At 41.8% G+C, this 25,582-nt stretch overlaps 1 protein-coding gene across 2 annotated transcripts; it reads right to left on the bottom strand.

Annotated features, from left to right (window-relative positions):
• Positions 1 to 1,400: 1,400 nt before the first annotated feature.
• LOC138207164 (voltage-dependent L-type calcium channel subunit beta-4-like) lies at positions 1,401 to 21,019 on the bottom strand. 2 transcript variants are annotated; one of them, XM_069164208.1, is made up of 14 exons: positions 20,768 to 21,019; positions 19,153 to 19,236; positions 14,046 to 14,222; positions 13,736 to 13,858; positions 13,507 to 13,634; positions 11,449 to 11,525; positions 10,948 to 10,967; positions 9,881 to 9,961; positions 9,077 to 9,135; positions 8,647 to 8,756; positions 8,384 to 8,535; positions 7,359 to 7,454; positions 6,972 to 7,157; positions 1,401 to 6,283 (listed from the first exon to the last, which is right to left on the bottom strand). In XM_069164208.1, the coding sequence occupies exons 1-14, from the start codon at positions 20,828 to 20,830 to the stop codon at positions 6,020 to 6,022; spliced, it is 1,620 nt and encodes a 539-aa protein (XP_069020309.1). In that variant the 5' UTR covers positions 20,831 to 21,019; the 3' UTR covers positions 1,401 to 6,019. The 2 variants fall into 2 exon arrangements, with proteins under 2 accessions (XP_069020309.1, XP_069020310.1); XM_069164209.1 differs by lacking the exons at positions 19,153 to 19,236; positions 20,768 to 21,019 and adding an exon at positions 17,028 to 17,486.
• Between the last annotated feature and the right edge of the window lie 4,563 nt (positions 21,020 to 25,582).

Raw genomic sequence — 25,582 nt, 5'->3', positions numbered from 1 at the left:
GGCAAATTTATCTACACGGTAAAGGACTAAAAATAGATATATATTTTATTGTTCAGAAAATGGATCTCACTTCTGCTCATGTACGACTTTATTCAGTGAACTGTAACTCCGTGTGAAGTCGATTCCTTTCTGTGATACAGGGGCCAAAACATTATTCATTCATTGACAGGAAAAACCTTTTATCACCAGCCAGTGTGTTAAACGAGACTCTATCACCCCCTGTTGGACTGGTTAGGTTCTTGGTTTTGCAGATACCCAAGTTATTTTTTAATTTAAAAATAACCGTATGCCAAAATAACATCCAGAAACACACATTTAATTCAATAAACTTCACTATAATTGTAAAATAAAGGTAATTTACTTGGCTTCATCATCATATTATTATTATTATTATTATTATTATTATTATTATTAATTAACTTGGACTATTCTGCATGTCTTTGCATCTGTAAAAGGCCTCTTTGTTTCTTGAATTGTTGCTCAAGCCTGCACTTACATTAAGTCCAATAGTGAACAGTCAGGTTTAGGAGTCGTGCACGATGAAAGCGAACTTGCCTTCCTTCACACTTGACAAAACAAAACAACAAAACGTCCAAAGTAAAGCACAAACAGGAAGCTGGGCACGAGAGCAAAAGTTGAATCACCGAGAAAGCTGTAAACAAAAAGACAGGATCACATTAGTGGAAAACACGAAAGTTTACACCGATACTACACTGCTGTGTTTGCAATGCCAATAATTTATTCTCAGTATACATCTTTTTACTTACAAACTTGATTTTTGATTGCAGTGTGAGGAATTTGCTCTGATTTGCATGCATAATAAAAACAAACATACCTTCATAGGAAACAACATCGACACCTGCCTCGGAGAACACCTGCCTGAGTCGAAATCAGTCAAATGTTAACGCACAGACATGATACACACTCAGCCTGTCCGAGGACATCATTGTCCACATTGTCCATCGCAGACAAACCTTCCACAATCCGCTTTCAAGTGCAACAGAAAAAAAGACGCCCCCTCGTGGCCAACCCGTAGAAGCTGCACGTGTTTTCTTCAGTATTAAAGTAATTCCCTGCACATCTATGGATGCAGTGTAAACAAGAACTGCTCATACATCATTCCGCCTGCAATCAATGGTGATAGTTTGACAAAATGTCAACAAACGGAGGCTTAAAAAACAGCAAGGACCAAGTTGGAGTCTGCTGCTCTCTCACCGACTCAGGTAGAAGTTCCTCCTTATGAACACTAGATGTCAGGTGACACCAGGGAGAACCACAGCGTTTCAAAAAAACAAAAACAAACTCACAACCAATCTGGAATATGAAAGAAAACCTTTAAAATCTCGCTTTAAACATGACAGTTTAAAAAAAAAATAAAAAAAAAAATACGGTAAGACAACTTTAGAACGACTCTTTTATTTTGAAAAAGAACTTTTTTAAGTCACTTGTAGCTTTGCCTGAAACACAATCACCTCCAATTTCATGTCATTTTCTTTAATTCCTTTTTATAAATTAGAATGGTATATTATGCATGCAATACCGCATTAGCTGCTTAGGGTTTCATCTTCCACAGAAAAATAAAAAGATCAACACAAAAATCCCTTAAACGTCCAGATGAAGCTGCTTGGAAAAGGATGGTTGGAGAAGCCACAGCATGAAGCGATGTACACAGTTTGCGGTTGCATAGTACAGTACATGAAGTTCCTCATTTTAAAACAGCATGCCGTTTTGTATTGCACATTACTGAAAACTTTGTATACTGGACCTTGCTGTCGTCCCGAGTGTCCCGCATGGATCGTCGTCGTCTCATTTTCAGCACATGTATACAGCAAATAGCATCTCTCAAAGACATTATGTACATTTATTTGTTATAAAAATAATCGCCAGCAAATATTCATCTATTATTTTTCTACTGGAATAAATGTTTGTTCTTTTGATTCTTTTGATCTTTTTTTTTTTCTTTTTTTTTTACATTTTACCAAAGAAAATCCTCCCTATAAGTTCTGTATTTTGTGGTCACCTTTAGACTTAAATAAAAATAAAAGTAGTAATAAGCTTCGTTTTGAGACAAAATTTTGGCCACACAGGTAAAGCTAAAATAAAAGTAAAAGAAAGCAAATACAGACAGGTTTTTTTTCGGGTTTTTTTTTTTTTTTAGCTGTGAGTGAGTGAATGATGCGTTACTTTGCTCCGGTCTAATTCCATGACTCCAAACAGGCAAACATTTCTCATTATTTAGGGCGTTCACAAAAAGAGGGATGGTGGCACGCTGGTCTGGAAATCCCTTCTGATTGTCTCAAGCAGCCCAGCTCAACATTGGTTGGTGGGATTTTGAATGGAAAATGGCTCCCTGTTCAATCAACCAATGGGATTTTTGATGCTGTGGGGCATAGTGAGACAGAAAAGCTGCTTGTAAACAGTATGCATTTTCTACTTTCATTTAGAGTCTTGGAGTTTCCTTCCATTAACAAATAGTGAACAACATGGAAAGAAACAGGAAATGAGCAATAATCTGTGCCCTTTTACCAGATTCACATTGTAGGAATAATTACTCAGAAAACACCGTAGTTTTTTGCTTTACTCTTTTGTGCTATATTTGTCTTTTTTTTTCTTTTTTTTTTTCCACTTTTATCCAGTTCTATACAAAGAGATAATCTATTCTGTATTTAAATAAACCGAGAGCTGCTTTAAACCAATGAAAACTACAGTATTTAGTGTCAGGTCAGGCTTGTCAGGAGTGGGGCATTCGGCCATGTTCTCCTTTCAAAGTTTCTCTAATTAGGCCTTTAAAATTAGCAAGACGTCTCAAAACTGTGTCAGACAGACGTCTCTTATATAGGACAGAGTTCATGCCTACTTTCTGCAGATTCAAGTGAAGTCTTTGTGACTCGGAGTGATAATAAAAGATCCTCCTCACTACTTGTCACGATCGGAAGCCTTGTGATCAACCTGACTTACATTCAGACTGGAAGATTTTGCACCTGTCACAAACCTAAAGACAACATTTTGCTTTGTTTCAACAGTTCAATTAAATAAAAAAAAATAAAAATCAGATTGCTCTAAAAGCAGCAGCTCTCAATTTATTGTTTTTGCTTTTTTCATTCAGATCTTTTCAAGCTAATTAGATAACACCCTGTATAGATCTCGGAGGAAATAAAAATCAGTAATTCACTATTTGTGAGGCACCAAGCTAATCTGGTGCTGCAGCAGAAACTAGTGTACATCATTCCTGTCAGAAGGGAAGAAGTCTAAATGTTCGGAGTAGCTTTAACATTTCTCTAAACATGCCAAAGAAAAACTGTGTTTGACAAACATTCTGTTTCATATCAGAGCACATCAGGAAAACATCTGCTCGTTTTTTCCCCCCTTATATGTGATATTTATCCTGCTGTGTGTCTTTTTAGATTACCGCCGTGAGTGGAAGGACCAAACTTGCCTCACTAGAAAATAAATTGATCGTTTAAGCGAATTAATAAATGTTCAAATGAGTTGAAAATACAAGGTCAAAAAAAAAAATTGTGGATGTAGCATGTTTATAGTGCATCGTTATTTCCCAATTTGTGCATTTAATCGATGGATTTTCAAATGAGGTTCATCTTAATTTATTCATCAATCAAAAATTAGGTCATTTTGTTGTCATGTAAATGTCAGGTTTGGTCCCCCAACAGAAAATAGTCTTTGTGGTTTGTAACAGCCACATCAAATCAAACAAACTCACTGCCTGGACGGAGAGGGAACCCTGTTTGTAATTGTACTGTATCGTGTATCATGTCATACAGGAAGTTGTGAGGCTTTATGTTAACCTGTCATTCACTGGTAAAGTTCATTCGCAGCATACCAACACATAGCGAGGACAAACTGAAGAATCAGACACGTCTCGGTTACCTTCGTACCGTCAAACCTAAGGAAGCCAAGAGCAGTCAAAATGATTGAAGACTTCAGATAATAAAGGAGCAGTTGTCGTATTTACTACATTTTTGTCTCGCAAATATAACGACTTACTTATCTCCTTATTCCAAGATAACAAGACAGCTTACTTTTTCCTGTCGCCTCCATCTCTCTAAAGTCAGAGGAAGGACTCCATCAGACAAACTATAATGTATATATATATTATTATAGATATATATCTATTTAATGTTCTACTTTGCTGAATTACTTTAACATTTTTTACCTTTTCAGGCCTTGAATTGGGTCTCTGCTCGGGTTTGTTATCTGGAGATGATAAGATAATTAAGTCATAATCACAAGATGATAAATCCATATCGTTAAAGGATGAGATATGTACAGTAAAGTATGACAACAAGGCTGTCAGTTTCCACACAAAGCACCATGTAGGTTAGATAAACAGACCCTTTATGTGAGGGCTCCGGCTGTATCAGCTGTTTCAGTGCACTGACCACACTACAATAATATTCTGAATGAATAGAAACTCTTCATCGTTAGGATGGCTCCACTTTTATATCATGCAATCCACTGAAACTTGAATATTTTTCATTGTGTTGGTTGAAACCTCAAGATCTGTAATTTGGGACATCGTTTTCTTTTTCTTTTCTTTTTTTTTTACTTCTTTTTTTTTTTTTGGGTGGGGTGGGAGGGGGAGAACGGTGCCCCCGTACTTCTACAAACATCAAGTTGATTACAGCAGGGTTCTATTTTACGTTTGGAGGGAACATGCTCTGCAGTCAGGACAACATGCCAGCTACACAGAGAATGAACATGATGCAACCGATCCCGCCGTGTCACGTTTCTACCGTTTCAATCCCCTAAAACCAACTAAAGGAACTTTGAGAGTGATTAACCGATGACACGACTGTTTGTTTTTCTTTTTTTTTCTTTTACGACTTTTGATTTCAATGCTAATAAATGCAAAACAACCTGTAGCTTCAGTAGCAGCTCTTTTAGGTCTATCGAGAAAAAAAACAAACAAGGAAAAAACAAAAACAAACAAGCAATCCCATCATGCACCCTGGCCGGGGCAGAAATACCACACAGAACGTCCCAACCTGCTCAGTAGGTTCTCGCAACATTGGTCTTTATGCCACATCTCAACAACATCAAATGCATCTCGAGTAGTATTTTGCTATCGTATTTCACTACACTATCAGACAGACTGTCACAGCTATTGCCTTCTCTAACTCTCTAAGTGCTCGCTGTTCACAACAGAAGCGGTATTGTCGTCACTGAGATCCGACCCCAGCGCCATCCGAATCTGCTCCGCTTACGACGGTGAGGGTCTTCACCCAAATGAAATCCTAAAGCTATGCTACGGAAAAAGCTGGCCTTGCTCATAGTGACTCTCGAATAGCAAAATAGTTTGGGAATGTGAAGCACCAGTTTTTTCAAAAACCAGCAGCCAGAGATCGTCTGCGCCGAGCCGCGAACCAACAACCGCCCGCCTTCTCCGCAACTAGGTGGTTTACAAAATTGGACCTCCGTATCTACACCTGGGAGGAATCCAGAATGCTAAGTACAAAATATCAGTGAAGTGGATCATCTATCAGCATGCAATAAGCTAAATGGTGAGAAGATTTATACACGGCCCGGGATAGGGGGGGGCAGCAGCCTTCAGCAGTCTGTGTGCAGGGGGACGTCCCTCCGACCTGGTGCGATGCTCCAGGCGCCCAGAAGCCCGTACATCATCACATCGTCACCCTCCGACCACTAATTAGCCCGTTGACACGGGCAACGAGCACAATCTGCGCTGCACATCTGCTGAGCTTTGCGTTAGTACAATCCCAAAAGGTCCCAGGAACATAAATTTACAGTATTAGTTAATGTTGGCATCCTGAAACCTCCTGACTGCTCACTGATTGACGGGGTCGCCCTGACAGATCGATTTAAAAACAAAATACCTGAACTCGCTTTTGACTTTGAAAGAGAAAAATAGCCAGGTAGAGAGAACAAAAGCCAAAAAAAATAAATTAAAAAAGGTACAATTTGGGACCGTCTTGGCTCTATTGCAGCGTTTATCTCGGGTGGAATCTGGGCCGTTAGGGCCCGGGTGGAGACGGGAGTGGGCTCAGAGCCGGTGCCGGGAGTCATGGCTGTAGCTGCCCGGTGAACTGCGATTGCGATGTGGCTTGTATGCATCCTGATAGGGGTCCTGGTAGTCCTGGTAGGGGTCCTGCTGCTCTCGGCTGTGCTGCGAGCCAGAAGACATGCGGTTGCGTCCCTTGTGCGCCCGCTCGTTGTGGTAATTTTCGTCCGATGTCATCAGGTTGCGGCGTTCGTTGGGGGTGGAGTGGTCTCCCGTGTGGTTGCTCTGTCGCATTCTTTGGCTCTGCTGATCACACGAACAGAGCAGTGGACGACAGGACATCAGTACACAGCGCTAACCGAGGTATCCAGGAAATCTATTATATTTGCCCAGAATACATTATTGTATTTTCAGGGTGAAAAATTTTAACAGCAGCAACAGAGTCACATTTATTTGCCAACATTAAAACAAAGCCAGGAACTGTCTAATAATGCAACACACAAAATCTAACAGAGAATTATCCATGTGAAAAAAGACAATGCTGAATATGCAGCATGGGACTGAGATTTATCTTCTGTCTTGCGGTGGGATTAAGCTGCGTTGCTGAAGATGCAGGAAGAAGAGGAAGGATTACTGTGACAATGACAGTCAGAATAAAATCACAACCGGACTCGCAGGACTTTAGCGTTAAAGGAATAGTTGCACATCCTGAGAAACACGCTTGTTTACCCTCTGGCTGAGAGAAGAAGTGAATATTTGCCAAAGTGACCAGACATTCAAACTTCATTGATTTAAGAAACTTTGCAACTTTGCTGTGCACGAAGCGATTGAAACACAGAGACTGACTTTTTGACAATTTGAGGTGTTCCTTCAGGAACACGTGAACAGGAACATTTTCCTCCTGCCTTTTTTAATTTTTTTTATCTCTCAACATAGTATGCAGACAGCTCCACAAATAAACAGTAAATCAACCCATACAGGAGCTCTGGTGTACCTGCAGTCCAGAGATGCTGGTGGGGTAGGGGGTGAGCGTGGTGGGGCCCAGGTTGCGTCCCAACAGGGGGTTCAGGGGCGTCGCCATCGAGGTGTGGGTCGCTTTCCAGTAGGCCTCGAGGTATTCGGCGAGATGCTCGCAGGCGTCCTCCAGCTGGTTCTCGTCCAGGATGATGTCAAACATTTCCTGTGAGCAGCAGATGGTCGGAGGGAGGAATGGAAATAAGAAGCTCGTGATGGAAACGTGATGAAACGTGAACTATATCCACTCTGTTGTGTACATAAATACATGATATCAACACAGAAAGGCTAAAAAAAAACAAAAAAACCCAGTAAATATAAGATTTATTTTTAACTGTTTGACAGGTGCGTGAGGACGGCCTCTTACCGGTGGACACTGGGCCAATTTGTCGGCGGCCACAAGCTGGACATTCAGGTGTTTGCTCTGGGACTTCCCTCTGGACTTCACGAGCCTCTGCAGAACCTGAGAAGGAGAGATGTTTGGGTGACTCTGCTTAAGTATGCAGAGATTTACTTCCTAGTCGTGATTGTCTACTTATATTACAGACGTGGTGAAAGTTCATATTGCTTTTGAGAGGAAATAAAAATAATAATAATAAAAAAAAAGCTTCCCTTTTGTGATTTTTTAAAAGATTTTCAGAATAAAACAAGAAAACAAAATGCTCAGTGGTTTTGTTTTGGTCTTTAATGATCAATATGCTACGGAATAGAAATAACCACAAACAATAAACAGCTTAATGAATAAAATACAAATCTGTAGTATTTCTAATATCCTGATATTTATGCGTCCTCATTTGTTTAAGGTCAGCTGCAGAAAATCAATCATTTCGCATGCCAGCAGGTTGGGTGTATAAAACACGTGCAAATCCCACCCGAGTAGCGTGTGACCATTATTAAAAGAGGGAACTGAAGACTAAACTGTGGATGCTCTGGAAGATTTCATTAACCCTCCCAGGCACAGACAACTGATCTGAGTTGTCGCCCGAGTGCTGAGGGAAGAAGTGCAGCAGACGTACTCCTGCATGCAAAGGTGCCGCGGTGCAGATGACTTTGTGCAGATTTGACTCCACAAAGCCTTTAAAGACTCTTTAAAGTTCAGTATTTCATGCCGGTTTTAAGGGAACATTGTGCTTGTGAAGAACTGCTACACCCGTGGAGGGAAAATATCAACCTGACACACAGTCTGTTACCTTTTAATTACCTTTAAAATGTCTTGATGTTTGTCCCCAACTGAATGACTCTGTTGGACAGTAGCTGTGGAGATCATGTTAAATTATATATTGTGTTTTCTTTTGCCGTTTTGTCCATTGATGATTCGGCTCATTAGTCCATGTAAACCCACAACAGAGAGTTCAACCCGATCTTACTGCCGTGACTTTATGTTGCGAGTACCTTTGGCGAGGAGACTTTAACGTGGACTATAATGGGAGCCAGCGAGGTCTTGAGCAGCTGGGCCGGGTGGTTGATGGTGTCGGCGTCCAGCACCACCAGCTGCAGGGAGCGGGCCAGCTCGAAGATCCTCTCGATCTCGCTTTGCACCTCAGCTGATGGGACAAAACACAGGTCCAGTACGATGCATATTTCTTCATATATTCTGTTGGTTGACAGCAGTTGGTTTGATCCACATGTGAAATATGGGCCGCAGGTTTTCTCACCTAAACTGGAGCGAGTGTTGGATCTTTCTATTATGGCCCTCTTACTGGGGTTGTTGAGAACAGACCTCTTGGCCAGTGAAATATCTGCTGTGACTCGTGTAATAGATATCCTGAAAAAAAGAAGACAGAAAAAGGTCCACTTTGGTGCAGAGTGTTATTTTATCCTTGATATGAAAAAGCAGCAACGCAAGCACGTGACTATTTCTTTACATTTATTGAAATAATTGGAGTAAAATAAAAATAAAATGTCTGCATAATTTTCATGTCCTGTCCTATTGTAAAATCAATTTGCACGTTTTTCTTAATTAAAACCATGATTTGGGGAATTTTCTAATCCAAGATGACAACTAACACTTTACTGGGTAACAAACATACTGAAAAAGCAGTGGTGAGATGACACTGGTTTAATGAACTGCCATTTTTGTCTTACCTGCCATCAAATCTGTGCTTGAGGAAGTCGAATAGAGCTTTCTGCATCATGTCTGTGACCTGCGTGAAAAAGAAAAGACGTTGGATTGAAGGTTCATAATCAGAATAGGAGGGAATGATGGTGTGTACATGTGTTTGGACTGTAATAATAATCTGCCCACAGTGTTTTCCCTGCCTCCTGCCCAGTGCATGCTGGGAAAGGCCCCCCCCCCTCCCCCCCACACACCCCACCATCAGGATAGTCAATATAAATAAGCCACCATCCATCAGGCAAATCCAGGAAAACAAGACAGATGGTTTTTCTTCTGCTGCTAAAAAAACCATAATGATGCCTGCTGCCTCGTCTGAATGAGCAGGATGGATATGACATCATCAACTCAGATCGTTCCCATGTGACCGGCTGTGGTGATGACATTTACTGTTGTCCATGCATTTTTGATGACTCTTTTTTTTCCCATGTATCTCCTGTGAGAAGATGTGTTTCAAGAAGATTCCTGCGTACTTCCAGACAATCCTCCTTGTCCACAGTTCATTTATAGACAGCGATGGGAACAATCAGGGCTCTTTACAGGAAAGTCTGCCAATTATTCAACATATTTTCATCTGACCTCTTCGTCTCCTCATTAGTTTGGCTGCAATCTGGATGTTACGTGGGCGATGACACACTCATAATTAACCGAGAGCTATTTTGGGGGGCTCGGGGAAAGACGTACAGGACTCTTCTCCTTTCTGTAATCCTTTTGCACTGCTCAAATTCACATACTGACGAACGCGAGAAGATAAGAGTGGAAATGTCTCGATTCACCTCGTAACCCTTGAGCGAGGGTCCCACCAGCACGACGGGCCTCATGGAGGGAACCACATCATACGGGGGGATGTGCTCCATCTGTTGACACAAAGCAGCAGCAGCAGACTCATCACAAACAAGGAAACAGAAACCAAATAACATCACAGTTCAACATAAAACGGAGCTGACAGCCGTAGTGGACCGGACAGTCCGCTGAACTCACGATCAGATGTGTTAAATGGGAGGTTGGTGTTTTGCCATGTTGAAGCACGTAGCAAACGATAAGTTCATTTGTCAAAATGTAAGAAGAAGACAATTTTGACTGAGATTGTTTCACCTTCCCTAAAACATAATTACACATTACAACTGTCTTGAACAGTTAACACGTCTTTTGACGAGTGACTTCCATTCATTGCATTTTGACCAACTAACATTTTATCATTTGCTGCACAGATGGATGGATATGAGATCTCTACTGCACATAGATCCTGTCAACCAAGACCGAGGAAGACTGTGAGATACAGCTTAAAGCTCTGGAAAATATATATCTATATATTCCAGCTGCACAAACGCTTGATTTCCTGAAATCCTGATTGTCATGACGACATTACGTTACATGTTTTTGACATTTGACAGGTGAATTTTGTTTTTGCATTCATATAGGTCTTAAAACTGCACATTTTGAAATTAATATACTGTAATTTCATAGAAGTGAATTGTTCTCCCGCCCATAAAGTTTAAATAGTTGAGATTTGAACCTTTCTTTGAGCTTTTCTTCTCACGCCTCGATCTGAACACATTTTTAGCCCAGTTTCTGGCTCAAAGAATAGCGACAGGTAACGAAATGTGCACTTTAATTCATTTAATGAAATAAATGTATAAAATCACGTGTACAATCCCTGAAACGGTCTCAAAACTATGGTGTGTGCAGTACTTTGGCATCACAGGAACAGTGATGATCTGGCGCTGTATACTTCAGTAGGGCTGAAGTATTGTATGGCATGAGAGTGTAACTTCAGCGCTACAGGCTCCTGTCGAGTGGATGGGGTAAATGAGTGGGTTTATTTTACCGTCACCAAACTTACCACTTTCTGTTTCTGCTTTCCTGTAGGAGGGGAGAGAAGACAGTGACAGCGCCGTCAGTAGCTGCTGCGACGGGAGGCGTCGCCGCAATTCACAACTCAAACACGCTTCACGTGAAGAAACTTGTCATCGTAATTTTACAAGAAATGAAACCTATCAAGGATAAGTAGCACGATATAAAAACACATAGAAAGCATCTCTATTGTCCTAAGGTTATATTCACAAAGTCACATGAGTGCAGTTCAGAGGGGGGGTCATAGCCTTGTCGTTGGGTTCACACTGTGGTAAGCCCCAGTCTCAGAGCGCCTGCAGTCCTCAACTGGAGGAAGAGGAGGATCATGGGAAAATGTACCAACAACTCTACGCAGTGAACTTATGCTCTATGCAGAGACATGGGAAGGCTTTAGAGTTTTATTCTCTCTATGTTGTTGTAGCTCAGGAGGCTCAGCTCTAAGCTGGCGGCTGGCTAGTAACGGCCCTCTCCCCCTGTCTGATGTTCTCACCTGCCGAGGATATGAGCGGGCGGATAGAGGCTGATACCTCATCCTCTACACTGGAAGAAGAGTTCCCTCCAGACTTACTGGAAAAGACAAGAGGGGATAAAGAAAGACAGAAAAACAGCGTGGTATTAATGCAGAAAAACAGACTCAGACTGCAGAGGAACAACATGTTGTTTTGAAAGGATCACAAGAAGCTGAAAAACTTATGGTGCATTCAATAAAGATGAGCTATTGACTTTAAAATCAAAACGTGTAACTCATTTTAATTGTTATTTTTTTTTTGCGATTATATCTTTTACTCGACATTAAAAATTGCACACGGGCGGCTGATCTAGTGACGTCACAAGTCTATGTCCAAATAAGTACAGATTTTCAGTCATAATTACAGATAACATATTATATGAGGGCATTCATAGTCATTCCTTTCTGAGCTCGTTGTGATTTTATTGACGCAAAGCAAAAATATTTTTGCATCCCACATCGCATATTTGAAGACTCTTGATCGACGTAACCATCACAGAGAGCAGACTGAACTAACCCTGAACTCTGAGATGAGTTGACTCAGGCAATGAAAAGAAAAGTCATCCGTGGAGCTCTGATACTATGATTCACCATGACAACGGGGGGAAATAAAGAGTAGAGCCTCCATTTTAATCTGTCACAATGCACATTTTTCTTTAAAAAGCACAGCAGCAGCAGTGAAAGAGTTGGACCGGAGAAAAGAGTTCACGCTATTGGACTTTATTATTTAGCCGTCTTACGTGTTCATACTTACATATATACTTATATTTAAATATTTTTACTGAGCTGCAAACTGACAGACAAAGTGGTGGCATCAGAGGACGAAAATGTAGATCAAACATATGAGACATATTTTTATTTATAGACCTGTGATTGTAATCTCAACCTAGTGGTAGTTTTGTTGATTGGTAGTTGAAAAAGCATTTAATGGCTATTTGCCAACATGCAGTCAATTGTGTTGTGATTAAAATGCTCTTAAAACCTAAATATTGTATTTAAAAGTCTTTTCAGCTGCACTTTAATCATCTTCACTCAGAAATATAAGTAGAATTAATATTTTTAGACTTATTTTATGTTTTCAACTGACATTTATAGTCATAAAACAATACAGGATCATTTTACACAGAAAGAAAAGTAGAGAACAAAATGGAAATATTCAAAGAGAGTAAAATATTATTATGATCTCCTTTGAATTTCGGACTTCTCAGCATCTTTGGTGGTCAGCATGTCTCTCATCGCGCTGCCGTTTTCCACTTACAGCGGTTAATGGGCTTCACGTGTCTCTCCCTGTCTGCGAGGCTCGGTGACAAAGAGCCACCCCAGTAAGTGAAGCGCTGGAACCCTCCAGTCTAGTGAGATTAGTATTAAACTCAGCAGCAAGGCTTGAGAAAGTGCATGCGAGTTACTGTACAAACTCTGGATGACAGAACATTCAAGACACATTACACACACACGGGGAAACGGGAGGGCTGATAGGTGTGCTAATTACAGCCATTGAGACCGTTTGACTGGTGCAGGCAGCGTGAGTAGAAGGGATGGAGTAAATATGAGTCACAGGCAGACCTGGGTCAGAGTAGACTTCAAAATAAAGCGCTGACATAACCGAGGAGATCCTAAACCTTTAATGGAGGAGTTAATGGACAGAATAGACCTATCAGATATGATCATTTTATTGTCAGGAGCTGTATCTCCATACAGTTTTTTGTCAAAATGTGAAGCTGGAAAAAGGAATCATTTTATTGGGTCTGAAAGAAATTCCTTATAACTAAAAGTAAAGACATGAAGTGGTGTTTGAAGTTCGTTTCTGAAAAGCTGCAGTGAAAAGCAGGAGGATGGAAATAAAGGCAATGAAAGGATTGATTATGACCTTTTTCACCAACTACAACCCTCTGTTCACGGCAAAAATGTAAAGCTGAAATATAACTATATTATAGTAGATACAGTAAATATCCTTTCTTTCACTGATTTGTTGTTCATATGATGTTAGTCAGCACATATTAATAATCTATAAGTGCCCCTAGTATTCATTTGTTGACTTACCCTTGGACTCGTCCTCTCTTTTGCTCCTGCTGGAGCCGGATGTTCTCGAGCTTCAGAGGGCTGGGGATGAAGCCGATCTCACAGCCCTCCTTCACTAACCGACCGATCCACCAGTCATTGTTGAACTTCTGGGGATGCAAACACAAACACTAATATGAGTAATCGACTAAAAAAAAAAAAATACAAATGAGGCTGAATTTTGTGTTACATGTTCATTGGACACATGTACCTCTTTTATGTGGAGGAAGTCCTTGCCGTCAAAGGAGATGGCTGTGGCCGGTACTGGAACATCCTCATCCAATGCACCACAGTAGCTGACGTTGGTCCTCACAGCAAATGCCACAGGTTTAGTCTGAAAGATGGAAACGCAACAAAATAAAAGCACACAAACAACATGAGCATTGAGAATATTTTTTGGCAAGTTCTTCCTGCTATTACAGACTTTTTATTGCCCTGCAGAACAGACACTGTAAGCTTCTTCTGTGTACTTAAGCACATGTGTAGATGAATATATGTAAGCAGCGCCACTGATGGGCTACCTTGGCTCTTTCCAGTTGAGTGGTGGCCTGCTGCTCCCTCTCCTGACGGCTCTGTCCCGGTCCTTGGCTCTGGCTGGGGCTCTGGCTCTGGCTCTGGACCTGGGCCTGCACCTCCCGCTCCTCCTCCAGAGAGACATCTGAGTCTGATGGTCTGCTAGTGTACGAATCAGCTGAGCCCTGCAAACAGAGGTCACACCATAGGTTACTCAATCTGGAGACGTGTTGGGAGACAATGGGAAAAGCCCTTTATAAGAAAACTTAAAATAGCCTTAGCTCTCATTTAAGCCAGATTTGTTGTACATTTTTTTTCCTGCCGAGCCACTCAAGTAGTCAAAGCGCCATTTAGACAAACAGGAAAGAGCCACAGTGCTGTAAAGACATGGCTAATGCAGATGAACATTAGCACTCTGCTCCTAATAGGCTCGATTTGCTGTTTAAAAACCGCTTAAAGGGAAAAGAGAGCGCTCAAGACCTCTAAACAAAAAAACTCTCCACACACCGACACACTGTCCCGATATCAAGGGCAAAAAAAAGTTAGAGGAAGTTAGAAAAGAGGGAGGACGGATGGCCTACATTGTCTCTCTGGAAAGACAAAAAAGCACAAAGGCTCTGAGGTTCGTACAGTCACACTGACTTAAAACAAGGACGTGCTGCAGCTTTAACCCGAAGCTTTCCAACTGCTGAGCGTAATAAGGTTAAAAGATTCTTTATGGGATCGCTTACTGAGGTTTTTGGGTTTTACAGCAAACGGGGAGCCAAGTCCAGAGTGGCGGTTTGGCACTCTGAATGCAGAACAGGTGAAATGGATGATACAGAAAAGAGCAGACTGCCAGCAGCGTCTCAGACAAAGTGAAATTTCCATTCCTGTGGTGTCAGCAGTTCGTCCAACCGTCCACGTTCAATAACCGGGCTGAATGGCGACAAATATGATCTCGGTTCCCAGAAAGAGGAAGATGGATTTCTGCTGCTTCGGCTTTCATTTTTCTTGCGGCTCGTTTAAAGCAGACGGTCATGAAACATTAACCGTCTGTGTACGCCACTAGAAATTACCCCGAACATGATCACAGATTAAAGTGTGTGGGAGGTCCTGGTTTATAATGCTAAAACAGAAAAAGCAAATTAAGGTGTTAAAAAAAAGTCCAAATTAGAGGATGCTGAATCAGAATTATAAGACAGCAAGTCAAACGTATAAAAACAGTGAGTCAAAGTTATGAGACGGTAAAAGACATAGCGGGTAATCTGTTCACTTATTTTGTGTTTGTCTTCTGAGATAAAACATTTTACATGCCAGACATCTGGTATCGACTGAAGATGTTTAATCGGCATATTTGATCATAACTTTGCAATTAATCGAAACTTCCTCCATCTCCTTTATATTAAAACACTGAAGGGTTTGTTTGCATTTCCTTTCACTAACAGACGTTTACCGGTCTCGTGTTTTGTTTATTTGTTGTTTTGTCAGGTGTTTTTTTTGTCATGCTCTGCTTGCAGCAGCTCATCCCGCCACCCGGTAAGGAATCCACAACTGGACCCGGAGCTTTCTTCTGCTGTGTTAATCTAAAACAATCAGCCTCTAATGATGATTCAATTAAGGGAGACCATTAAGTCCCGAGAGGATCAATCAAGTTCGTCATCACAGCTAAGCACTTTTTTTTTTCTTTCTACAAGCCAGCAGTAGCAAGGCCTGACTTCAGCACACTGACCGTCTTCAGCGTGTGCACCGCATCCCAAACACTCACTGGATCTTTGTGGGCTTTCTAAGAATTAACAGAATCAAATACCTCGCTCCATCAAGAAGAACAGAAAATGGTCCTGCTGATTCCTTCAGCTCCTTTAAAGGGCTAGTCTGCCAATTTGACTCATCATGAACACAACTCAGCCACTGAGAACACTTGTATATCTATATATAAGTGACGGAGCTGCATTGATGTCATATTGATGTCATAATGATGTCATCAGCGTTATCTCGGTTTGCGTAAGAGCAGGAAGCTTTAAATTGAGAGTTTAAAAGACACAGATGGGGAGGGTCTGATGAAAGACGAATTGCATCGTGAGGATTCAGTGTTTTAGAGATTTTACCATACAAAGTCACGAAGTCTTTGACCATTTGTCTCATAATCTCTCTTTCACACGTCCACACAAATATCCCAGCTTTGTCTTTACTACTGATACGGAAGCATTAATAGTGTATCCTGGTCAATGTATTTTTCTCCATTTCCCCAAATCCTTCGATCCACCCTCATCTCATGAATCTGTGCGGACGATTTGAAGGTGCACCGTAGCATCCGAGCTATTATCCAATGGAGTAGCTTCAGCATGTGACTCATCAACATCAGAATCCACTAAATGACATCACGATGCATGTTTTCTGCGAACCTCGTCAGAGCCCGTACATCGCAGGGTCACAGAAGACATTTTTAAGGAAAGGGATAAAAGGAGAAATGTGACATGTGAGGATTTATCATGTCAGCGTGTTGCTTTAGGGGAGGTGGGGGGGGGTGGTGGAGGAGGGGAGGCGGGGGAGTGGAGGAGGGGGGTGCGGTGAAAGGGAAATGAACATCTTTCCATCTTCCTCTTTGAATCGGGCTGAATGGCTCCTCCTGGCTCTGGTGGTCTCCTGACGTCCGTCCTTACAGCCTCGCAGATGGACGGCAGCCACCCGTCGCACGCACGCACGGACAAACATCATACCGAACGGCGTGACTGTCACACGTCGGAGGCCATCTGCCTAATGTGCACCCCCGTTCGAACACCGACACCCACCCAACCCCCTTCCAGCCAAGCAGAGCCCACGATCACGCTGCACTGTACCGCTGGCTAACCCATCAAAGGCCTCCTATATGTGTGTGTGTGTGTGTGTGTGTGTGTGTGTGCACTGAGATACCTCCATCAATAAACACACAAAAGAAGATTCACACACACACACACACACACACACACACACACACACACACACACACACACACACATCCAAACACTCACCGCCTCCGAGTCTTCAAATCCATGCAGGTACAAATTGTCATACATGGAGGTTTGATATTCCAACGAGCGCGTCTAGAAGAACGAGGGGGAAAAAATGAGAGTGGAGGCGGAGGAGGAAGGAGGGGGCACCAGAGAAAAAAAAAAGGATGGATGGGGGGATGACGACAATCCCTTCTCTCCACAGCAGAGAAGAATAATTTTTTCTTTAAATATCTCCCCTCCCGTTGGATCACGCCTGGTCCTCCAGAGGCCCGTCGCTTGATGGATGCAGCTTCTCCCTGATCCCAGAGTGCTGCTGGCTGGCTCACATTATAGGATGGAGAGGCTCTCCCTGGAGGTAGCCCAATCCTGGCATTTCATTTCATCAGGCTTCCACGCGCACACACAGACACACACATATACATATACAAGGCGAGAGAGCAGCAGAGGCAGCAGCAGCAGCAGCAGCAGAGCAATATCCAAGCCTGATGACAGAGCCAATGTGCACGGAGCTGATTGGCTGGCTGGCTGTCCACTCAGCTTGGATGAGCGCTCTCCTTGATTTTCTTTTTTTTTCTTTTCTTTTTTTCAGTGCGAGGAGGTAGCAGAGATGGGGGGAGGGGGATGGAGGAGTAAAAGAGGGGAGCAGCATCCTCCATTTCCCCGTCACCTCTCATCCTCATGCTGCTTATTTACTCTCCAGAGAAAGCAGAAAAATACATTACATTGTTTATTAAATAACAAATAGAGGTCGAATTAATGTGTATTTGATCCAAGTATTTAAAAGAATGGCATTTTATTTCCTCTTTAGAATCTAACTGAGAGAAAAATATCTATGCTTTTAAAATTTAAATCAAATCTGGTGGTTCAATTATTGAAAGGAATTAATCAGCCACTTTATTTAGAACTGTTTGGTTGTTTGAGTCACATTTTAAAGCAAAACTCAACATTGTCTGGTTTTAGTTTACATATTATCAGGACTAATGTTGCTTGCGATCTCAAATATGAAGTTGGTCACATCTGAAATATGGAGGACGAATTTCCTCATAGTGATGAACACAACTTAACTTGTGCATGACTGGTGGCTACTTTCCCTTTAGCGCCATAATATCACAAATTTTACTTTCCAATTAATGGATAATTGTGTGTGTCAATATAGAGCAACATCAAACAGGCAGTCACAATCACCACTCACATCTGTTCAAACCTGACACCGTCTGTTAAAGCCACTTTCAAGTGTCTTCAAAATCACAGGTCAAAAAAACAGCATCCATCACAGAGCTTCACTTTCACAGACCAAATACAACCTGCTGCAAAACAAGTACAAACCTAATGAAACTATTTACACCCTTCACTTTACCAGTGAGCGGCGTCTGCCTGCGGAGCGATGAGGGCAGAGTCTAAAATAAACTACTCAGACCAATAAAGATTTAAAAACTGCACAAGCACGGCACAACTCAGTCTAAAGTCATACACATGATGACAGCTAAAGTATCTTCTGTATTTGAATATGAAAAGGAAATAATAAAAGGCCACAACTGTCCCTCTGACAGCTGCATCACTGTTAGTTTTCTCAGGCCAAATCCACAGTGTTTCAAGGAGTATACGTCTCCTAATGCAACATACAGTTTGTATTTAACAAATTAGAAAAAGTAATGTACTAAATACATATTCTCCACTATTGCAGAGTGAAGCTTACTTTTTAGGGCATTAGTCACGCTGTGTTTCCTTTACTTTGTTATTGGTGCACTGCAACCCTCTACATGCAGCAAACTGCTGCCCCCTGCAGTCGACAGCTCCGAGAATCAGCGATGTGCTGGCGGACAATGTGGCACAAAACAACCGCAAACCTTGGACATTAAATCCAAACTATATCACCGGGAGTAGAAACGAGCTCCACGAGGTGCCTCCTGTTCAAGAAAAGTCGTAAGGGACTTTTGTCTTAAAGCCTGAAGAACCTCTTTGCTGTTTTAGTAACATAATAATGCTGAAGTGAATCCATGAGAGACATCAGGTAACTATTTCAGGCAGATAAAGGCCACAGGGAGTGATTACTGGAACACATTTAGGCCACATAAAAAAAACATAAAATCCCCAACCAGTGTTTCCTATTTTCCATCCCGGGCCCTCCCCTGCAGCTCAGTACCTGTCTGAGGATGAAGCTGGTGGAGGTGGTGCTGCCATCGGACCTCTTGAGGCGGCTCCTCCTGGAATAAGTCCCTCGGTTCACCTGTACGAAAAAACAAAATCTTATCCAGCATCTACATTCAGTTTTCTGGCCACATCAGGCGAATACATGGTGCCAGGTGCCATCTGTGCACATCCGGTTCAGACGGCTGCTTTTTTCCAGAGCAAAAATAATAAGGTCAACTTCACGTGGAAGTATCAGCACCCACATGACACAAATATAACTTCTCCTGTTTGTTTCTGCATTACATGTTTGTCTTTCCCACTTACTTTTCTCCTGCCCTGCGGACTTTCTTTCTTTTCTCTCTTCCACAAAATCCAAATATACCAGCAGAGTCCATCTCCAGGGAACTAAATTAATTATCTGCCAGTGATTTGCCCCATTTCTGTTCAAATCTCCAGAGTTAATGACAATGTCACCGTTAAAAAGTCAGAACCTACTTCCCTGAATTCATAAAACAGGGACATTAATCTGGGTCACCATCGCTCTTCTTCTGCCTCTCAATTCGAGCCAGCAGCCAAAAGCCAAGAAGTGATGAGAAGGATGAAGATAACGAAGTCTATGAATATCCCGCTATTTATAGTCACGAGGAGTGATCAATCGAGCAGAAGAGAAATAAGTTGTCAGCACTTGATAAATTCACTTCACTTTAGATACAGAACATCCATTAAAAATCTACTGAATTTAACATACATGTAACATAAAGGCTGGTTGACTCGAGGAGGTGAAGAGTCTTATATACTCCTCATTTAGATGAAATGAGATATAATTAAAGATAATCAGCAGAAAAAATCATGAGGATTACTTTACTTTTAAAACATCAAGTGGAAATAATGTTATATTTCAAGCAATATCTTCGATGTTCAATCTGAGCATTTCCTTTCATTTAATCAATAACACGATACCACGTATTGAATTAACAAGCATTATAGCCTCCAATATGATGACATACTTTGGACTCTCTTCTCTCAAGCGTTAGAGGGTCAAAACGATCCAAATTTGAAGGGATTCATTGCGTAAAAGAGACAATAAAATAATTTATAGTAACTTTATACATCGAGACCATTAATTGTACTTAAATAAACTCCATAAAAAGTGAATAAATGTTGATGTAAATAAAATTACCTGGAATTAGCAGATCAGAGGAGACTGAAGTCATTGTGATACAGACCATGTTAAGTTACTATCACTGCTTTATAAGATCATATTTACACCTCTAAACATGAATGGAACAGTATCACCGCTGATGTGCATGTCAACTTTCACACTATACTAAAAAGTGTCCAAAGGTAAAGTACAAATAAAGAAACAAACCAAGTCTTCCCCACCTGTCCATAGATAAATCCACACATACACATAGTCAGAGCAACTTGCAGAGTTGTTGCGTCTTTATAATGAGGAGTAACTTTGCAGTAAATGGAGTCTACAGGCATTTCAAAAAGGTTTCAACAACAGACTTGGTGTTCCTGGTAATTCAAATGTGCCAAACGGCCCCACTGCCCTTTTAAATGTTGCAGAAAGTCATGTTCTCGGGTGCATCTGCTGCGCATCATATCTCCAAAACAAAACTCACTTGAAAAATGGGCGCTTGGATGCCCTCGCCAATCTTGTTCCGTATGTAGATGTGTCGGGACATTTCGGCCAGAACATCGGTCCAGATGGCTGGCTGCTCCGGTCCAGCCCAGCGGAGGGGCGGCGGGTTCCGGGATGCGTGCTCCAGCTTCACGCCACGCAGGTGAACATGGGCGCTCACGAGCCGCTGCTTTTCTCAAGTGTGCGCCAGACGCACAGGTGTGTCCGCTCCGTCCTGCTGCGCGCGCCGGGAGGTACGTCAGACACTGCTGCAGCTCGAGCCACTCAGCCATCTGCGTCCGAGTGATGGACGGAACTATTTTGGAAACAGAGGAGGGGGGTGTTACCTTCAGAGACTCATTTAAACACGACAAGGAGCTATTTCAAGCCTCAAAGCAGCGTCAGAAAGAAATGAATGCCACAATGACCAAGGTCACAACATGATGAGGCAAATGATGTCCACCATGTCCACAAGGGTAGCGTTGGAGACAATCAATCTTAACACGTTTAGTTTATTACATTTATTTATCAGGGAATATGTACAAAAAGAACAATCATAGAGAAAGAGAAGAGAGGTCCTGTAGCTAAATGTGCAGTACTGACAAGTAAAACTAATGCAGAATAAACAGAAAAACAAAGATTGGCTGCATATCTACAAGTTGTGTCTGCGGCCCTCTTGTCCTGCTGCCCCTTGGCGGGCCATGGCATTCAGGTTGGGAGCTACAAGTCCAAGTACAAATATAACTCCTGCAGGAAACAAGTGTCGAATTTAACAGAACATTACAGAGACACTGCAGAAGTCCACCAGGAAATACGCCCCCCCCCCCCCCCCCCCAAAAAAAAAAACCAGTTAGTTAGTTAATTAGTGACATGATGTTGGGAAAACCTGCAGAGTTTCTTCATGGCATTGCATCATGTGTCTCTTCTGCTCTGAATGCAGAAGTAGGTCACACCTGGTAAAACTTTTAGCAAAAGATGGGACAAATCCCACTTTTTTTTTTCATGTCTTTATGTAATCCATGACTGACTTTTACATTTGGATGTTGGTCAAGAACCTGCTGTTTTACCCTCAGCAGGATATTCATCAGATGCCATTCCTGTTTACCTGCACGCTTCTTCCTGTGCCATTGGCTGCACATGTAAAGCATAACACCGCAGATCCACCCGATGCTTCATGGCTGCCAAGAGGTTCTTTTATTTAGAAGCCTTTTTAAATCCCATTTCCACCCCAGACTAGCCAAAGACTCCTGTGTTGTTTCATCTGTCCACAACACTTCCAACAAGCTCCAGGCCTTTTTACTGTGAGCGTTGTGACATTTTTATTTTGTGCTGAGCTCACAGGTAAAGTTTCTATTTCTCTGGATTGTTTCTGCAAAACCAAACTGGGAGTATTTCAGACACTTTTTCCTTAAAAATGTAAGTAGCTGTCTTTATGATCGGAGACATCGTTGAATAGAATTTGGATCCGTCCTCTAACAAAGTCTGTCTTCTTTATGGTCTTTTAGTTTTGCAGGTTTTGTTTACCAAAATCTCACAGCAATGCACTTCTATGCATTTTTTAGAGGAAATGATTATCATTATTTCGATTTTAGTCTCCATGTCGCCTCTCCGTTTGCCCAGCAGATGGTGGTGTGTTATCAAAATAAAAGCAGCAAGGATTTCAGGAAACAGGATTTCATGGACGTATTGGGATTATACACTGCTGCATATGTACCTTCCACTGTACTACACATACATGAAACACCACATCCTGTGCATGTTTGATTAAAGGAGCGCTCTTCTTGATTTTTTTAAGTATCATGTGTCATAACGTTGAAAACCTTTCTCTTGTCAGCAGTGTGTCTATGATGCCCCTCGGAGACATAAAATGTTTACGATCAGACATCATGTGCTTTTATGTGAGTTTGTACCACTGCAGCTGCTGTGGCTGATGTAATCTGGAAATGTTGCTCAGTAGAATCTCTGAGTGGAGCTGCAATAATTAACATAATCAATAATCTCAGAAAGATAATTATCCACTATTATAATGCCTGATCACTGGCGATCTTCAAGTAAAAGTGTCAAACATGATTGTTTTCAGCTGTTATTAAGCATCTCTCTCAGGTTTTGTTCATACCATCCATGAATTTTAATTAAAACAACTCTGTCATGTGATGATCGTTTATCTCTATTTTCTGACAGTCTGGTTTTAAGTGTGCCCACTTTCAAAGCTTCGGTAATAACTGGGACAACTTGTAGCCATGGTGGCTTTTCTTCTGATGGATAAAAATAACAGAACATTTAGATGATCACAAGCTCCTCCATCAGTCAGACGTCTGAGAGTGCTCCTGATGTGGGATTTCTTTTCCTGCAGAGTACCTGAGTGTCTCCACGCTCACCTGGCCAATAACACTTTGGGAGGCCTCAAAATATCTCCCCGCTTTAAATAGCACTCTCCTCCTTCATGCAATCAGTTGAACCTGCGCACAAGAAGAAACATACAAACCACTTTGACATCAGTCCATTAAGAACACCTCATGGATGAAAACGTACACATGGCACGGTGGTGCCAAAACTTTATTTTTGGACCGTGCGGAGGAAGCATGTGATGTACGGCATCCCAGAGGCAACCGATGTCACAGTAATGGCTCCCTGTGTGTTGAGCACTTTTATCATCCACCGAACACATTAACAGAACCCACTTTGCTGCACAGACTTATGTCTTCACATGTTTGGACACACTTTGATCAGAGAAATCTTCTAACAGGCCAATGTGGCGGATTAACCAACTTTAAAGTGGGAGGATTAAGATGTGTTTGCTCTGAGTTGGACTGGTCAGTGAGATTGTGAGATGTTAACAGTCTGATAAGAAGAAAAAAGGACAATCTACTGACCTGATTTAGTGCAATCAAAGAGGATAAAGTATTATTTATAATTAGTTTTAACGAGATGGTTATGTGTTTTAGTGCCGTGGTGCGTTTAGAGGTCAGGAATCGTTATCTCGGGTTAAAAAACCCCATCAAAAACTGATTTTCTAGCCCTGAATCTGACCTTTAAATATGTGTTGTGAAAGCTTTAGAAGAGTACCTCAACAAACTCCCCATGAAGTCAAAGCAAAAGAGGGCAGAGAGTTTCTTATGGATTAAAATATTAAAGAGCATGAAATAAGGCAGAGAATAAGGAAGTGTGCAGGCAGACAATGAATGAACCCACCTTCCTGAATGTAGTGCATCCTCTAAAATTTATGGACTATATGCTTCAGTGTTCCAGTTCCTAAATGGAAGAAAAAAAAAAAGGGAAACTCGCATGAATAAATAACTTAATATGGTGCACGAGGGTCGTCTATTTTGGTGACCCGGCGGTTTTTACCAGCAGATTAAACCCTCAGACAGCAGAGCAGCGCTGCTTGCTGGGCTGTGAACAATAAACACTGCGGTGCCGTCTGTTCAGGGCAGTGATGTGAGATAAAACATTTGGGATTTGGGACAAGATGACAATGTATTTTTTTTTATTAAAACAGGACGTAATCTGTGCAGTGCAGTCTAACTTCCTCAAAATCTCTATTAAAATACGTTATTAAAAACAATCCATCGAGTTGATTTATGTGCCGATTCTTGTCTTAAAAGATTGGAGTCGATTCCAGCCTGCGTTGTGCCCAACGCAGAAACACATCCTGGACACGTCATCCGTGTGTTTTATACTTTTAATCATAGCAGTAGGTGTTGTGTACACTGTGGGCAGTGAGGTGTGGCTCTCCCAGCAGGGACTGGCTGTTGCTGCACTGCTCAACTCGGCGTCAGTGGGAAACACAAATAGGATTACAGCTTCGACCACGGGAAACAGGATTTCCAAGAACTCGGCCTATAGCGGCGCCTTTTATCACACGCAGGCAATAATCCCCCGGGCTATAAGAGAGTGCAGTAAATCAACAGTGGACAGGCAGCAGACCTGAGTGAAGCTCTGAAGGATCACTTGGATTTGACTGCCCATCATGAATCTGGCAAAAGTTAAAAGTCCTTATCGTCAAACTCTGGAAACATGTTTTTCAGGTTACATTTCATCTGCGAAATATTCTTTTCGTTCACAAGGTGCTTCTATTATTCATCGGCGACACTCTCTTGACCTACAGACACAAAAAATAGAAACTTAATCACCAGTCTTGATCACTTACCTGCATACCCACATTCTCCCCAGTCAATTATTAAAGACATGGAGGAAGAGGAGGGAGCGAAGTCACTGGAAGAAGAGCATCGTGTGACCCTCGTCTTCCTCCTCCCGCATCAGTCAAACCTCTTAAAAGAAATAAAGACACATTAAATAACATTTGTGCTCATTGTGTTGTTCGGTGTGTATTTTCAGGAGCTGGATAGTTTTGTCATGTTTGTCTGGAGTCCTTTCAGAATAAAAGACCTTCAGCAATCTTTGCAGTAAATGGCACCGTCTTTATGTCAGTTCTGGTTTGTTCGATTTTATGATTTGCTGCTGCTGCAACAGCTTTTACTGGAGCTGTTGAATGGACTTTTGTTTCCTCATCAGCTACCGATCGCTCTAATTGTGCAGGAATGCATCTCTATTCTCTCAGGAAAAAACAAAACAAACAGACTGTGTGCCTCTATTTAGGCGTAATGTGTCAGCAAGATGAGTGCAGCAACAACACACTGATATTCTGCCAAAAATACAGAGGAAGTGCTACACAGAGCAATAACACAACCGTCTGGCTACACTTTCTCCGCTTTTGGCCTCGAGCCTCGACTGCAGCACTTCAGATTCATCAATAACTTTTGTTCAGTGTGACAGAAGATGTAAGTGGACAGCATCGGACTTATTATGTGAAACT

This window comes from Embiotoca jacksoni, unplaced genomic scaffold (assembly GCF_022577435.1).
Source record: "Embiotoca jacksoni isolate LCO1_2020_lvr unplaced genomic scaffold, fEmbJac1.0.p SCAF_30, whole genome shotgun sequence".
NCBI lineage: Eukaryota > Metazoa > Chordata > Actinopteri > Embiotocidae > Embiotoca > Embiotoca jacksoni.
The sequence above is the reverse complement of the archived record's forward strand: the minus strand, read 5'-3'. Positions and strand labels throughout refer to the sequence as shown.